At 39.7% G+C, this 15411-nt stretch overlaps 1 protein-coding gene and 1 pseudogene across 2 annotated transcripts; one reads left to right on the top strand and one right to left on the bottom strand.

Annotated features, from left to right (window-relative positions):
* Positions 1-19: 19 nt before the first annotated feature.
* On the top strand, positions 20-4315 carry LOC130548231 (uncharacterized). Of its 2 annotated transcripts, XM_057324880.1 has the most exons (4): positions 20-191; positions 276-426; positions 508-623; positions 1125-4315. In XM_057324880.1, the coding sequence occupies exons 1-4, from the start codon at positions 45-47 to the stop codon at positions 1941-1943; spliced, it is 1233 nt and encodes a 410-aa protein (XP_057180863.1). In that variant the 5' UTR covers positions 20-44; the 3' UTR covers positions 1944-4315. The 2 variants fall into 2 exon arrangements, with proteins under 2 accessions (XP_057180863.1, XP_057180864.1); XM_057324881.1 differs by lacking the exon at positions 508-623 and having other exon boundaries at positions 276-455.
* Positions 4316-7261: 2946 nt separating this feature from the next.
* LOC130547513 (uncharacterized) lies at positions 7262-9348 on the bottom strand (annotated as a pseudogene).
* Between the last annotated feature and the right edge of the window lie 6063 nt (positions 9349-15411).

Here is a 15411-nt window from a genome sequence, read left to right as displayed (position 1 = left end):
TTCCCCACATGAAACCTCCCGCGAGACGTGTCAGTGAGAGCGAGATGTTGTCTGGGATGGATGTGAACGCTCTTCGAGTGATTTGTGCGCTGTTCTTGTCAGAAAAACGAAAGACGCGAAAAAAGAGACTGTGGCAGAAACACTGGAGACACGGAGAGCAGGAGCTGTGTGTTCTGCAAAAAGAGATTGAGGTGACGAAACGACGGAACACTTAACGTTACGCGCACGCGATCACGTGTTGTTTGTTTAGTTCAATAGCTTTTCTGTTGTTAAAGGTTCACGAGAACAGTTGGTTTATGACGGCTGGGGAGTTTGATGATCTGCTGCAACTGGTGAGTCCTCTCATCACGAAACGGGACACGAAGATGAGGCGCGCGATAACGGCACGAGAGCGTCTGTCTTTAACTCTGCGCTTTCTCATCACAGGTCGGTGTATATACTGCTGCTTAACTGCTGTAAGTTAATCAAATGCTTTAAATGATGATGAATGTGATTTATTCACGATAGGGCAAACGTTCAGATCCCTCAGTCTCCAGTATCCCGTTGGAGGCTCCACTGTTTCCATCATTGTACTGGAGACATGTGCTGCCCTGCATCAGGTCATGAAAGACAACGTTCTAAAGGTCAAACATTTAGCACAAATGTAGAAAACGCATGTTTAATAACGTACCACGCCAACAAACTCCCCACACAAAATATCTCAAGATTTAAAAGGACATTTCACCCTAAAATGAAGAATGATTTACATCATTCATATGTTGTTGTCATATGATCGTTTATCCCCTCTCACGCTGCGTCTTTCTTCAGTGGGACACAACAGAAGATATTTTGAGAAATGTCTCAGTGGTTTTGTGTTCCTACAATAGAAGTCAATGGGGTTCAGTGTTGTTTGGTTATAACGTTCTTCGAAATATCCTCTTGTCATGTCAAACCTGTATGACTTTCTTCAGAACACAAAAGAAGACGAGTAAACGATGAAACAAATCTGTCCCTTGAACATATACACAAGTGAAGTGTATTAAAACACGACAGCGTTGTTCTCGTTCCTCCTGCTGTCCGTCACGTCTACATCATTTGAATCCCTTGCCTTAGCACCCAGTGTTACTCTGTTGTCTCTTTCTCAGACACCGGACACTGAGGACGACTGGCGCCGGATCGCCAAGCGTTTCGAGGAGAGATGGCAGTTTCCACATTGCGTCGGTGCGCTGGATGCCAAGCACATTCACATCCAGGCTTCTGCCAAAAACGCTTGTCCGTCTCAAAACTTCATCATGATGTCGGCCGCCGTGGATGCAGACTTGAAGTTTATTTATGCAGATGTGGGCAGTCGGGCCAGCGAGTCTGACGCCGGAGTGTTCGTTCAGTCAGATCTGTGTAGAGCCATGGACCAGAACCTTCTTCGCCTCCCTCCTCCCGAACCCTTGCCTGAAACCAATAAAGCGATGCCTTATGTGTTCGTGGGGGATGCGTCGTATCCACTGAGGTGTGATCTAATGAGACCGTATCCGCAGAAGGACATGGATCACGGCCGGAGGGTTTTTAACGACCGCGTCTCTCGGGCACGGAGCGTAGTCCAGAACGCTTTTGGCATCCTTGCCAACAGATTCCGGGTGTTCAGATCCACCATCTGTCTAGAACCAGAGAAGGTGGTCAAGATCACCATGGCCGCACTTTGCGTGCACAATTTTCTCCTGGAGCGCCGGTCGGACGCGTACACGCCGGCAGAATTTACAGACTGGGAAGATTCCGACCACACGGTCGTCAAGGGAGCCTGGCGTAGATACGGGACGGGAGTCTTCAAGCCGCTGAACAGCGGGAACATCCGCAATCCCTGTTTCAGCGCTAAAGAACAAAGAAATGTGCTACGGAATTATTTTACTTCACCTGCGGGACGGCTTTCCTGGCAGGAGCATCTCAACAGCCAAACACCAAAAGACTTCTGACCATTAATGTGTTTGTATCGTTTGTGATAACTGGAGCACATTTGCATCTGTTATAGTTTGTCGAGGAGCTCTGACTTCAGTTTGTTCTGTATCAACCGCTTCAACTCGATCAATCTGTGTTTTATTTTCTCTGGCAAACAATATTTCACTTGTAAATAAAATTGTAAATTTGTACAGTTACACAACATATACTCAGTAAAAAATCTTTGTGTTCTGAAAAGATGGTTGTATGCATAGCACCGAGGAATCATTTTGCTGCCAAAACAAAATATAAGTGTATTTTAATAAAGAACCAAGCTATAAAAGGGGCCGAAGAGGTAGTCACAGTATACGTGTATGGGTCATTGACGTCTAAGGAGTTTTAAATACAAAAAAAGATAAATATCTTATATAAATATATAAACACGAAGAATGTGCGTACACATAAATGCAGATTAAAGTATAATTTTGTGTTTTTCTTCTAGAAGAGTCATCCATAGCCTTAAAGGAGTAGTTCATTTTCGAAACAAATTTTCATGATAATTTACTCCAACCATTGTCATCCAAGATGTTTATGTATTTGTTTCTTTAGTCGAAACGGAATTAAGGTTTTTGATGAAAACATTCCAGGATTTTTCTAGGGATGCACCGATACCACTTTTTCCTTTGCCGATCCGATACCTGAATTCTGAGTATCGGCCGATACCGATCCTGGTCCGATACTAGCACTGTTTTTCTTGATCAACATAGAATTGCATATATTTTGATCTTTTATTACCAGCGGTGGATAGTACTTAAGCATTTTTACTTTCAAGTACATTTTAAAATATCTGCACTTTATCAGTGTTTTTACTTTGGACAAAAAATGCTTCCCTACATTATAAAGCACATCATACTTTTCACTCCACTACATTTCATAAATAAATGTTGTTTTTAACCTTTTAATCCTTAAGTAAAAGAAAGTGGTAGATTTGAATGTACTCAAGTATTTTTACTTTTAAAAGTAGGATTTTTAAAAATGTAATTAAGTACTGTATTAAAGGTAAAAACATATACAAATGTATTTATAAATTGTACTGGAGTATGATTGCTTTACAGTGTAGTCTCATAAAGTACAGATACTTAAAAAATGTACTTGAGCAAAATACTACAAAACTATCACCGTATAAAAGTCTCTAATGCAGAGTGGAACAGACTCGCGCATGCGCATCCTGGACGCAGAATGATGCGCTTAATGCATCCGTTACGGTTCCAGAACCAAATCACTGAGGGTGCTTTTGAACATAGTGAAGGTGCTCACTAATATCTAAACATGTTATGTTGTAAATAGCCTGCAATCATAAACAGGAAATAAAACTATATTCTATATAATACTATATAAAAAAAAATTACCACCAAACCAAACATGGTATTATCTATCTATATATATATATATATGTGTGTGTGTGTGTCACCTAGATTTAGTAATAAGAACAAAATCTGTAAAATTCATAAAAAATGTAAACAATGGAACATTATCAAGAAATAGATCACCTCCCTTACGAAAATTAATGTAAAAGCCATAGTTAAACGATGGTTACTGTAGTAAAACGTAATCCATACACCCGTTAGGGATGAGATCGAACAAAAACAATTGAATTTCAAACCATGTAAACAATGGTGTATAGCTCACTCACAGCGGACGCAGCACCTTTTTTACCAGTCAGCTAGTAGAGTTGACTTCCAGAGTGGAACACTACAAACAGGCAGAGAAGAATCAAAGAGACAGGCTCACATGCGCTTCACGCTCGCTGAAGACATGAATCAAATAAATCGCCATTATAATACAGACATAATGAAATTAAGAGTTTTTTCAAAGGTTGTGTTCATGTATTAATGAACTAAGTTGTTTGTTTATGTGTGCATCTGCTTTTATTGGCTAGTTTACATTATTAAAAATACGCTATTCGTATACGCTATTAATAATTTGATCTGAGGGTGCTTTTCCTTAGCACCCTCAAGCACCCTCGTAGAACCGGGCCTGGGCCTGATGATGATCCTTCTGATGTCGCGGGATCTTTGCTCGCCAAGTTGAAAACAGATATAACGCAAAGAGAAGAGATAGCTTATGTTATGTGTTTAACACAAATAAAGAGTTATTGTGTATGAATAAAAAACACGTATTAAGTTTTCTACTTTATGTCTTCCATCTTCAGTGGGTGGTCTGGATCTTCCAAATATTCGGAAATACCAGCTCAGTGTCCATTTAAGTATGATCTCTAATGTGCATAAAGATTCCAGATTGGTGTGGTTTGATTTAGAAAGCTCATTAAGCAAATATCCACTGGTAAATGTATTGTTTTTCAAGAGACTTAAATCTATAAAGATGGCCTGCAGTAATCCAATTACAATTTGCACTGTTAGGGCACAGCAGAACATCAGACGAGCGGAAGGCTCTCAACTCACTCCCATATGTGATCCTTCTGACCTCCTGCCAGGGATTGTAGAGCCAGGTTTTCAAGTCTGGGCATCAGGAGGTCTCACCACATGCAGGGATTGTTTGATGGACACATTTTTTTGTCACTTGATCAGTTGGTTGACAGATACAATATCTCACGGAGGGACTTCTTCCGCTACCTTCAGCTGAGAGACTTTGTCAAAAGAGACACTTCATTGTTCACAAGTCAAGATATATCGGCTGTGGAGAGGCAGCTTTTCCTACATCAGAAAAATGCTATAAGCTCTTTCTACAAGACTCTCAAGGAGAATAGTTCTGCCGCCACACAACATAGAGACATGGGAAAGAGCTCTCAATGTTTAAATCACTAATGACGTTTGGAGGAACATAACATAGTTAAAGCAATGCAGTTACAAATCCTTCACAGAGCCGTATATCTCCCTCACTGAGGCACACATTCAATCACGATTGCTCCTCAAAGTGTCCAAAATGTCAAATAGAGGAGGAGATCTTGTTCATTGGAAAATGTGGGAAGATTCAGAGGTTCTGGGTGGCGGTAGGACGAGATCAATCCTATTTTGGCTGTTGATGTTGTGTGTGACCCGTTGAATATGCTTGGAATACATTGTAATTTCATTATAGATAAACATAAAAAGGTGCTTTCTAGCATTCTGTGCAAGAAAATGTATTTGATTAAATTGGATATCAGAAAAATCTCCTTCAATAACACATGGCATAGAGTTATTCTTGAATATGCTTCTTTAGACTTGTGTCACTCATAGCAAAGATCATACAAGTCACAGAAGGTGGGAACCAAATCTGACATATCTGGGACATTTCTTCTGTCTTCTCTAGAGGGTTTGTTTAGCGAGATATAACTTTGTAATACAGAGATTGTTGCATTAAAAATGGTCTATTGCGTTATTGATCTAACTGTGAGCTGATTCTTTTACTATATATATATCTATTGTATGTAGTTACTTTTATTTATCTATTTACTTTGTTTATTTTATAAGTTGTTGTGTTTAAAAGTTGAAAATCAATAAATATATTATAAAAAAATTCAATAAACACAATCAAACAATATTAAACACAAACACTGATTCTCAAAATAGATTTTTTTATTACAGATTATGCAAAAGCCCAACTACGCTCAACTATACATGTATTCAAAATCATTTGCTTTTGTCGTGTTACATGTACTCAAATATCTACTGGTACTCTGCATTCATTTGTAATCAGTTTTTTTTTAAATAATATGTAATGGTTGTTATGTGGGCCATACACCCCAAAACAAGATGTGAACCAATTGATCATTCCTGCCATTTTTAAAGTTATGGCAAAACGACTATGGCCCATATATGTTCAGCCATGCCATAGCTAGGCCAGATGTGACAGATGATTTTCACATGTGGCCCAAATATGCTTGCTATCTGGGTGCAGCAACCGGTCCGGTGTCCTGAAATTTCAGTCATGTGCACATCAATGTTACGTCATTTTTGCACTATAAAATCATCCTACCTGTTCATTTTATACTGCTACGGGAATCTGATGTGTATTTTCGTTGTTAAATCATTCATATTATTTAATACTAGAAGTACAATTTGATAGGGTATTGCGCTGTAAATGAATCCCACGTGTTTCTTGTATGCTGGTAGCAGCACATTCAACTGACTGAACCGCAGCAGACTTGTGAATGAATGATTACAATGATCACACTGCAACTGACTGTCTATGAAGATGTTCATCTGTAAATATGCACATTTGTGTCACAGACAGACGTTTTTGCTGCATGATATCAAATAATATAATTCAGTTATAATTCAAGATTTTAGCAATTCAGTTGAAAGGACTGCAGGTTACTGATCTCATCACAGTGCTCAAGACATCTGGGGCCAGATTCAGAGAAGAGGTTTAGTGAAAAGAATGTGAGTTATGTCAAACCCGAGAAAGCGGGGTAACTCAAGCCCGTTTCTAAAGGAGAGGTCACTTATACTCAGAGTCAGTAACCATAGTAACTTACTCTGTGAACCTAACCTGGTCGGGAGCAGGTTTTCTTTGGTAAACCCAGAGTTTATTTCCATCTCCTCCCCCTTTTAAAGTGCAAGTGGTGTACCTCATTCATTCATTCATTCATTCATTAAAACAGTCATTCATGGCACACATTTTAATCACACAGAGACCATCTCAGTGACTTATGTGTCATGTGTGCTTTTATAGAGGACTCATGAAGAGGCTGCATTCATTCTTAGGGATGTACATTGATTTCAGGAGAGCAAGTTAGGACCCGAGTGGAATTCTGTCATTTCCCTGTGCATTTTTATTAAAACTGTACCGTTTTTCTTTACAGTGAATTAGATACATCAAAATATATCTCATCCATCCTTACATCAATAACATCAGCCACCGTACGTGTATTACATCAGAGCAGATTCTTTCCCTTACATGTTCTCACAAATGTTACACTGTAAAAAAATGCGACGGATATTTACTTAAATATATTTTGTGTAATACTGTTACCTTAATTTTTTTAAGTACTTTAAAGCATATTTTTAACGCAATATTCCATGAATAAATCAAGTAAAATTACCTTAATTATTTAAGCACATGTCACATGATAAACTTTAACAAATCAAGAAGTACTAATTTGAGCATTGGCGATAACTTCTTGATCTTATTTAACTTCAGTTTAACATGTATTGTTTACAACATACTGTATATGATGTACAAGTAAGCTGAGAGTTGTCTCAGTACTGGCATTAGCAGCATTACTGTTCACTGAGTGAAAGAAGCACATCACGAGCTCTCCCATGACCTAAGCACAAGCACCGCTCTTCTGATCGATGGTAACCACGAACAGAATCTCTTCTAAATCTTAAAGACAACTGAACAATAAACACTATCAAGTCTTTCATTTTATTGTAAAGCACATAAAATAGCACTTTTCACAAAAATGACTCTCCTAATGCTGTCGCATGCAAAGCATGCTGGGAACTCTAAATTCACTGCTCAGTTAGGGAAATTAATTTAGTAGTCCCACCACAAAATAATGAAGTAAAGATCCTTTATACAAGTTTAAGTGGGTTGAACATACAGAAGAAAAAGAACACAATTGTATTAAGTAAAGTTTACTCAATTAATTTCATGAAATCTACTACGACACAGAATCATTTTTGTTTTCTTTGGAGGATAAGAAATGACTTAATAAAGTGCATGAATAAAGAAATGAATAAATATAGACAAATGCAGTGATAAAGGTAATAAACAATTAATTTAGATGTGCAGCCATTCCTACCCAAAACTGCTCTGAGCAGGGTTCAAACTGATGATCAGTCTGGCTTTGACACGAGAGTCTGACGCACTAACAAGTGTCCCATACACCATGACGTCTCGCACACATCACTAGAGTACTCATGACGAGTGAGAAAATAAGATATTTTTATTATTTCAGATTTATTTCTGTTGTTTCATTCATTTATTGATTAATTTGTTTGCTTATTGGTACCTTTATCTATTTATTAATTGAAACTTATACCATGGTCTGTTTGAATACTGGATTCTGATTGGTAGGAAGGTGTGCATTAAAAGCCTTTAACGCACAGGTAGCTCCAGTAAGTTTGATTAGATTTGAAATTTAATTGACAAAATCACTGTAATTTTCACCTGTTTGATCTTAAATCTCACTGTAAACATCAATAAAAGCTGCTTTGCGTCGGGTGGTTCTTGGCCTCCACGTCGTGCATTAAAACCTTGGATTATCCCTTACATAAAAAATCAAGACATGAATAAAGTCATAAAGTAGATGCATCATTTCCACATTTATCAACAGAGCATTTTATTGTAAATGAGTTGATATCCCTTCCTGGTCTTCCTGGGGGGCATTCTGAGTCCTTCTTCTGTTGTCTGAAAAGAAAATACAGCAGTAAAACCGAGCAATTTGATATTATTTTGAATGTAAATGAAGAGATTGTGTGATGATGAGGATGATGAAGACTCACGCGCTCTTCGTGCACAGATGATCTGAAGAAGAATGACAGTAGGAGCAGCAAACACTGACACCTCGACGATCACTAGAATCACTAGAAGACACACAAGAGAGTTCATGAAGATGAAACTTTCAATGACAAGTGTTGAGTGTATTGCTCAATGTTGTACTGTAAGAACACTTCATACCTCTTGTTGTTGTTGTTGACTTAACTGATGCTATAAAAATATAGTTTAGTTTAGCTGAATTAACAGCAACATCTGATGTTATGACTGATAGTCTTCTGAAATGATGTCTTACCTGTAAATCTGACAGTATGTGTGACTGAGGTCTTGATGTCATTCTTGTGTTTGAGCACACATCTCAACTCTGTGTTGTTGTCTTCATTCACCAGTGTTGTAGTCAGAGAGATGAGACAATCATGTTCATCTGATCTAATCTGATATCTGGAGTCTGTCTGTAGATCATCATCAGCCTGATTCATCCACACCAGCTGAAATCCATCATAACTCAACACATAATCACAGTCTTATGTAAACAGCTGACAGGAGAGAGTGACAGGTGTGTTTGCTCTTATCTCAGTCTGTGATGATGATGAAAACACTGAAAAAAAGAGTGTTGTGTGATTTGTGTTTCAATTAAAGCTGCATTGATTTAAATGAAGAGAAACACTGACCATGAAGAACATGTAGATAAACCTGTGACTCAGTTCCATGATGATGTCCATTCACATATTGTCTGCAGGTGTAAACTCCACGATCATGTTGTGTTGTGTTATAGATGTTGAGAGAGCAGTCAGATGTCAGACTCATTCTCTCAGATCTCTCTGTGTTATTCTTTTTTATTCCTCCAGCAAACACTTCTACTGTAGATGTTCTATAATGATTGAAGATCCATGAAGTTGAGGAGCATTGATGAAGAGTATCATTACAGGACAGAGACTCACTTTCACCAGAACTGATGAACACATCAGTGTCAGCAGTCATACCTGAAACACAGTACATTTAGTCATTCATATTACATGAAAAAAACAGGGTTATGATTTGGAGAAACCAGGCCGACGAAGGCGGATCCACATGCAATTAAAAGATGTAATAACATCAAACAAAGTAACAAAAGAACACGCATGGGATGAGGAGAAACACCTGAAACTAATGAGTAACTGTCACAACAAACAAGGACTAAAACACATGGCACAACAGGGGGAGGGCCAGGGCCGTGGAGAGGCAGAGACCAGGGCTGAGCCAGTGGGGTCAGGAGCCAGGTCAGAACTGGGAACCAGGGAGAAGAGTCATTCTTGGTTGTGGCAGGGAGCTCAGGGGACTCAGGAAAAGCCATCTTGGCTGAGTCAAGGAACACAGGGCACTCGGGGAACGGCCACCTGGGCCATTAACAAAAGGGCCGTAGCCACCACAGGCAGTACTGATTTCACTGGAAGGAAAACGTCAGAACAGGCACCTACGGAGCCATCGGACTTGGAACCACCGGACTTTGGACCAGCTCTAGAGAGGCAGCGTGGGCCATGCAGGCTTTCGTGTCTGGCCGGGCTCCATGACCAATGAAGCTTGGTAAGTACCCCCACATCCCCCCCCAAAAAAAATGTTTAGGGGAGGCTTCCTCTTTTGCTTTTCTGATGGTGAAAGAAGACTCGTTTCCCAGCAATGCAATATCCAAGAATTCCATCAGCGACCCTTGAGGACCATCACAGGCAGGTTTGTGATTATTAAAAACATCGAGACAGAAATATAACACTCAGCATGAAATCGTGGAGGTTATTGGTGTTTGAAATGTCCAAAAATGCCTTGATGTGGCTCTTGAAGGAGCGAGATCCCTGGCGCAAATGGACGAGACTGCTGGATCCATAGAGGGAATGCATTGACAACACTTTCAGAATCAGAATCAGAAAGAGCTTTATTGCCAAGTGTGTTTGCACATACAAGGAATTTGTTTTGGTGACAGGAGCATCCAGAACACAGAGACCATAACACAATAGAATACAGTACACAATGATTTAAATAAGGGCCTATGGGTATAAACAATTAAGAAATACAATACAATAAACATAAGATAAAGATATAGAGAGTGTAAAGCTATGTGTGTGTGTAAATATGCACAAGTAAAAAATAAGAATAGACTATTGTAGTACAAGGTATGTGCTATATACAGCAGAATGAATGAAATATAATTGACAGAAAAGGCTGTATAAAAATAGATAGTGTATTATCTGGAGGATATAATTAATATTGCACTTAATTATTATTGCACAGAGTCATTAATTGCACGGTGTGTAAAGACATTTAACTGTTCAAGAGGTAGATGGCCTGAGGGAAGAAGCTGTTGTTGTGTCTGGTTGTTTGGTGCTCAGTGCTCTGCAGCATTGTGAAGAGATGATGGCTTGGATGTGAGAGGTCCAGGGTGATGTTCTGAGCCCTTTTCCTCACTCTGGATGTATAGAGTTCTTGGAGGGTGGGCAGGGGAGCACCAATGATCTTCTCAGCAGTCCGAACCGTCCTCTGTAGTCTTCTGATGTCTGAGCCTAACCAGACAGTGATGGATGTGCATAGGACAGACTCTATGACAGCTGAGTAAATCTGTTTTAATAGAGTTTGTGAGGTTGAACTTCTTCAGCTGATGTAAGAAGTACAACCTTTGCTGCTACCATTTTCCCACGTGAACATGCCGGGACAATCCTCCCTTGAGTGACAAAACACAAAATGGCTGCTTTAAATAGGAGAAACAAAGATACCGGGACTAACAAACGCAATTGTTTGCTGAAATTAAAAGCAGTTTGACTTGATGGTGATCCCTATGACTTACAAAGGAACCAGGTTTCCTGATATTGTAAGCAGCCATTTTGCTGAGCGTTTTGCCACTCAAGGGGGCGTGTTCACGTGGGAAAGTGGCTTCACGTATATACCCTCTATTTGGTTGGTTTTTATGTTAAGATTTGGAGAAACCAGGCAGGCAAAAGCAGATCCAAATGCAGTTGAAAGTTTTAATAATAAAACAAAGTAACAGAAGAACATGCAAACAGGGAAGCAGGTAATCCAAGCAACAACTGACAAACTACACAGGAAATAAGGGCTATACAGTATATACACAGGCTAACAAGAGGGATGACCAGAAACACCTGAAACTAATAAGTAACTATGACAACAAACAAGGACTAAAGCACATGGCAAAAAACAGCAAGTAAATCATGGCTCCACAATCACAGAGGAACACAGACTGAGGGCCCTATTTGAACTATCTGAGCATGTGGTCTAAAGCACAAGGCGGATCCACTTTCGCTAGTTTAACCACGGGGAAATGGGTCTGCGCACCTGGCGCATGGTCTAAAAGGGTTCGGTCCATTTTCTTAATGAGTCATGGCTGTGTTTTGGGCAAAACGAGCAGTAGTCTTATCTCCCATTCCCTTTAAGAGCCAGTTGCGCTCGAGCCATGGCGAATTCGGTATTTAAACGGCGGAATTTGCAAAAGCAAAGACTGGACGCTACTCCAGAGAGAAAACGCATCTGCTCGTGCGCGAGGTTAATACGCGTGAGCAGACCATCTACAGGACAAGCCGGATGTTTTATCCTATGTACACAATAATAATCTTTTAATGTTGCAGTCCTTTCACAAACGGGTGCAAATGCATTTGCTATTTAAACAACGTGGCGCAGGACGTGAAAATGAGAACTGCGCTGGACTGAAACTATAGCAAAAAAACACTTGCTTCGCGCCTGCATGCCACCTTGTGCCGGCTGTATGATAGAGCCCTGAATCATAACACAGGGATGATATATTGTTAAATATATAGGGTTTACTCAGAATGCCAGTGAGTAATGGAATGAAAGAAATGTCTTGTATAGTTTACCTGTGAATAGTGAAGAGAGAAGGATCAGTGCCAGCAGACAGATATCACTCTTCTCAGTCATGTTGTGCTTCTCTCGCTGATTCTCTTCTCATCATCTACTTATAGTTCTTCTTGACATCATTTGTAACTCTTCCTGTGGTTTCTCATTTCCTCTTTTCTTACTAAGTGGCTCTTAAGTCATGATACTATATATAGATTTAGATTCAATTTATTGTCATTGCACATGTACAAGTACAAGGCAACGAAATGTGACCTCTGCATTTAACCCATCCAGAGAGTAGTGACCACACGTACCCCCGGAGCAGTGGGCAGCTATCACTGCAGCGCCTGGGGAGCAAGTAGGGGTCAGGTGCCTTGCTCAAGGGCACCTCAGTTGTTACCCGCCGGCCCTGAGAATCGAACCGGCAACCTTCTGGTCACGAGTCCGACTCTCTAACCATTAGGCCACAACTGCCCTTATACTATAATAGACTATAACACTTACCTGTCATGGCTCTGCTTCCTTAGTCATGTTTTTCTTGGTCCTGTAGCAGAGTCATGACAAAGTCTTTGGTTATGTGTGGAGAGAAACATATTATTGTCCATTTGACAAGACACTGGAGAGAACGTACACTATTGTCATTGACCCCATTCCTCCCGTTTCCTCGTTATCCTTCCCTGAGTGTTTCATTACCCACACCTGCCACATGTCGTTATCCCTCGTTTGTCTTACCCTATATAATACCCTCATGTTTCATTGTCCTGTGTTCGGTCATTGTATGTGTTTGCTACGTGGTTTCATGGTGTGCTTATCGTCTTCTCATGGTTTTGTTCCTGTTGTGGATTCCCCTGTCTCATTGTAGTAAGTGTTGAGTTTAGTTCATGTCTATTGTTTGTTAGTCTAGTATTTAGTTAGTCTTTGTCCCTGTTTATCCTTTGTCATTATTGTTTTACCCCCTCGTGGGCCTTTGTTTTGTGTTTTATATTTTATTATTAAAGTCTGTTGTCCAACGCTGCCTGCAATTGGGTTCTTCTCCTCAAGTCCTTGACATTACCTGTATGAATATTTGTAGATGACATCATGACTGCTGGTTCATGACTTCCCAACCCGATACATTGAGTCAAGGGTCAGATTTCCTATAATGTGATTCGTGACTGGAAGACATTAACATTGGAATAACAGAGGACACCAATGAGCTCTGCAGAACAAAGTTTTGTGCTATGACTCTGGCTGATACTGGACCACAGCCATATGCTAACTATTATTCAACTCATGAGGATGGCACAAAACAATTGCAACCTAACTAGGTTCGTAGTTAAACTATAGCACATGATTCATTTGGTTAGTTTTCACAGTGCTGATAAAGCGATAAAGGTTTTCTCCAATGCTAGCATAAACGCTAATGACAAAACGTCTAGATTTTTACTGTTTCGTTTTAAAACAATTTATTTTGCGTGCCTAACATATCGTTTGTTTGTGTTTTTTGAGATGATAGTTAAAGCAAACGCAAACATGTCGCTGTTTTCCTGAAGGGCGGCGAAGCATTTGAGGAGGTTTACGGGAAGTTGGTGGAGTTGCTCTGAATATTTCTGGACACACCTCTGTCTGCAAGCATCTTCAGTTCTTCCTGTGTCTGTTCACTCGTCCTCTGATGTGAGCGAGTCATTCTGGAGAAGAAGCACACACGACTTCTCTGTCATTTAACTGTGAGAGCTACGAGCATCTTGAGTTCACAATGCTGAAAAGCATCAGTCCAGATCTTTTAGCCACGGGCCAGTAACTCTGGTGTTTATGCAACGGTCTGGCGTAACTTTATCACCACATTGTGTCGGCCCCAAACAGCCGTGACCTGTGGAGACCTGGAGCCCAGTAGCCCCCCGAAGCTGTGCTGAGGTATCGGTCACCATCATGTTACCAGCAGATCCTTGAAGTCCTGTCATTGGCGAGGCGGTGCCTCCATGGATTGGACTTGTTTGTTGCGTGTGTAAAAAGAATGAAAGCATGTAAAGGTTTATTAAAAGTACATTTGAAGTTCTGCTAATATATATTTGATTTGATTTAACCAGTTTTCAGGTTATTTTGCGATTAGACTTTGTGCGATAATCACAGGGAAATGACACTTTAATATTTTGTAGGGACTGAGTTTCTAGTTTTGTTTTTGTTTACGGTACTGACACAAGTTTCCCTCATGATGACGCTTTTATGAATGTATTAGTGATGGGTCGTTCATGAACGATTCGTTCTTTTTGAACGAATCTTTAAAATGACTCGGGAGTAACGAGTGTCTCAGCGAGTGATTCGTTCATTTTGTGTTTACCGCGCATGTGCAACATTGTACCAGAAACCGTAATGAAGTTCGTCTCTCGAGTCATCGGGTCCGAGTCCTTTTGTTCTTGTACCGGAGTTTTCGAGTCCGAGTCTTTAACGTTACGTGACCACTTCCCGGATCATCAGTCAAATGCATGATGTACATGTTATATGTTGTATTATAGGAAGAAATATTATAAAATGATCAAAAGATATGTGCGATAAACATCTTCTCTAAGACGTACCGTTCTGTTCTTTTTTCTGTCAGTATATTCATAAATGTTTCTTGTGGATTTCTGCATGTGTTTTTAATTTATCTTAATAACTAACTATTTTGCATAAGAACTGTGCTGGCAAAATATAAACATAAGCAACACTAGTAAAGTCAGTGTTTATGTCTAATGCATATATTACACAAGTGATCTCTTATTAAATAATTGCACATTTAAATGATTTCAATAGCCTATTATTATATACTTTCCTAACTGCATGAGACTTTTTAGTAAAAAACAACAATCTGTAAACCTTATTGCATACCTGAGTGACCCCAAATTGTTAATGAATTATAAATACATAACTTTACAGAAATGCTGTCAGGAAATAATTAAATAACTTTTTCTCATAACTTGTCCCTAACTACAATATAAGTTATTTCTTATTATATATCTGATCAAAACTAGCATAAATAAACGTTATGGGGTAATTTGGCTATTAGCATGCAACATTAATTTAACTCTGCTCAGATGAACGAAATGACTCGAAAAAAGATTCGTTCATTTTGCTGAACGAGATTCAAACATCCGAATCGCAAAAACGACTCGAACTTCCCATCACTAGAATGTATGAAAGATGCGCCGTGAGGCTCCGAGCGCTGCCACGTCGGAGATGGGTGGGACGCGTGAGGGGCGTGGCTAATGACGT

This window comes from Triplophysa rosa, linkage group LG24 (assembly GCF_024868665.1).
Source record: "Triplophysa rosa linkage group LG24, Trosa_1v2, whole genome shotgun sequence".
Classification (NCBI taxonomy): Eukaryota; Metazoa; Chordata; class Actinopteri; order Cypriniformes; family Nemacheilidae; genus Triplophysa; species Triplophysa rosa.
Note: the sequence above shows the minus strand (reverse complement) of the source record. Positions and strands in the feature narration are given on the sequence as shown.

What these genes read in the sequence shown, in the direction of transcription:
- LOC130548231 (XM_057324880.1), top strand. Translation starts at nt 45, where the DNA reads ATGTTGTCTGGGATGGATGTGAACGCTCTTCGAGTGATTTGTGCGCTG. An exon ending in TTCTGCAAAAAGAGATTGAG is followed by an intron (nt 192 to 275) that starts GTGACGAAACGA and finishes CTGTTGTTAAAG; the next exon opens with GTTCACGAGAACAGTTGGTT. An exon ending in TCTGCGCTTTCTCATCACAG is followed by an intron (nt 427 to 507) that starts GTCGGTGTATAT and finishes TATTCACGATAG; the next exon opens with GGCAAACGTTCAGATCCCTC.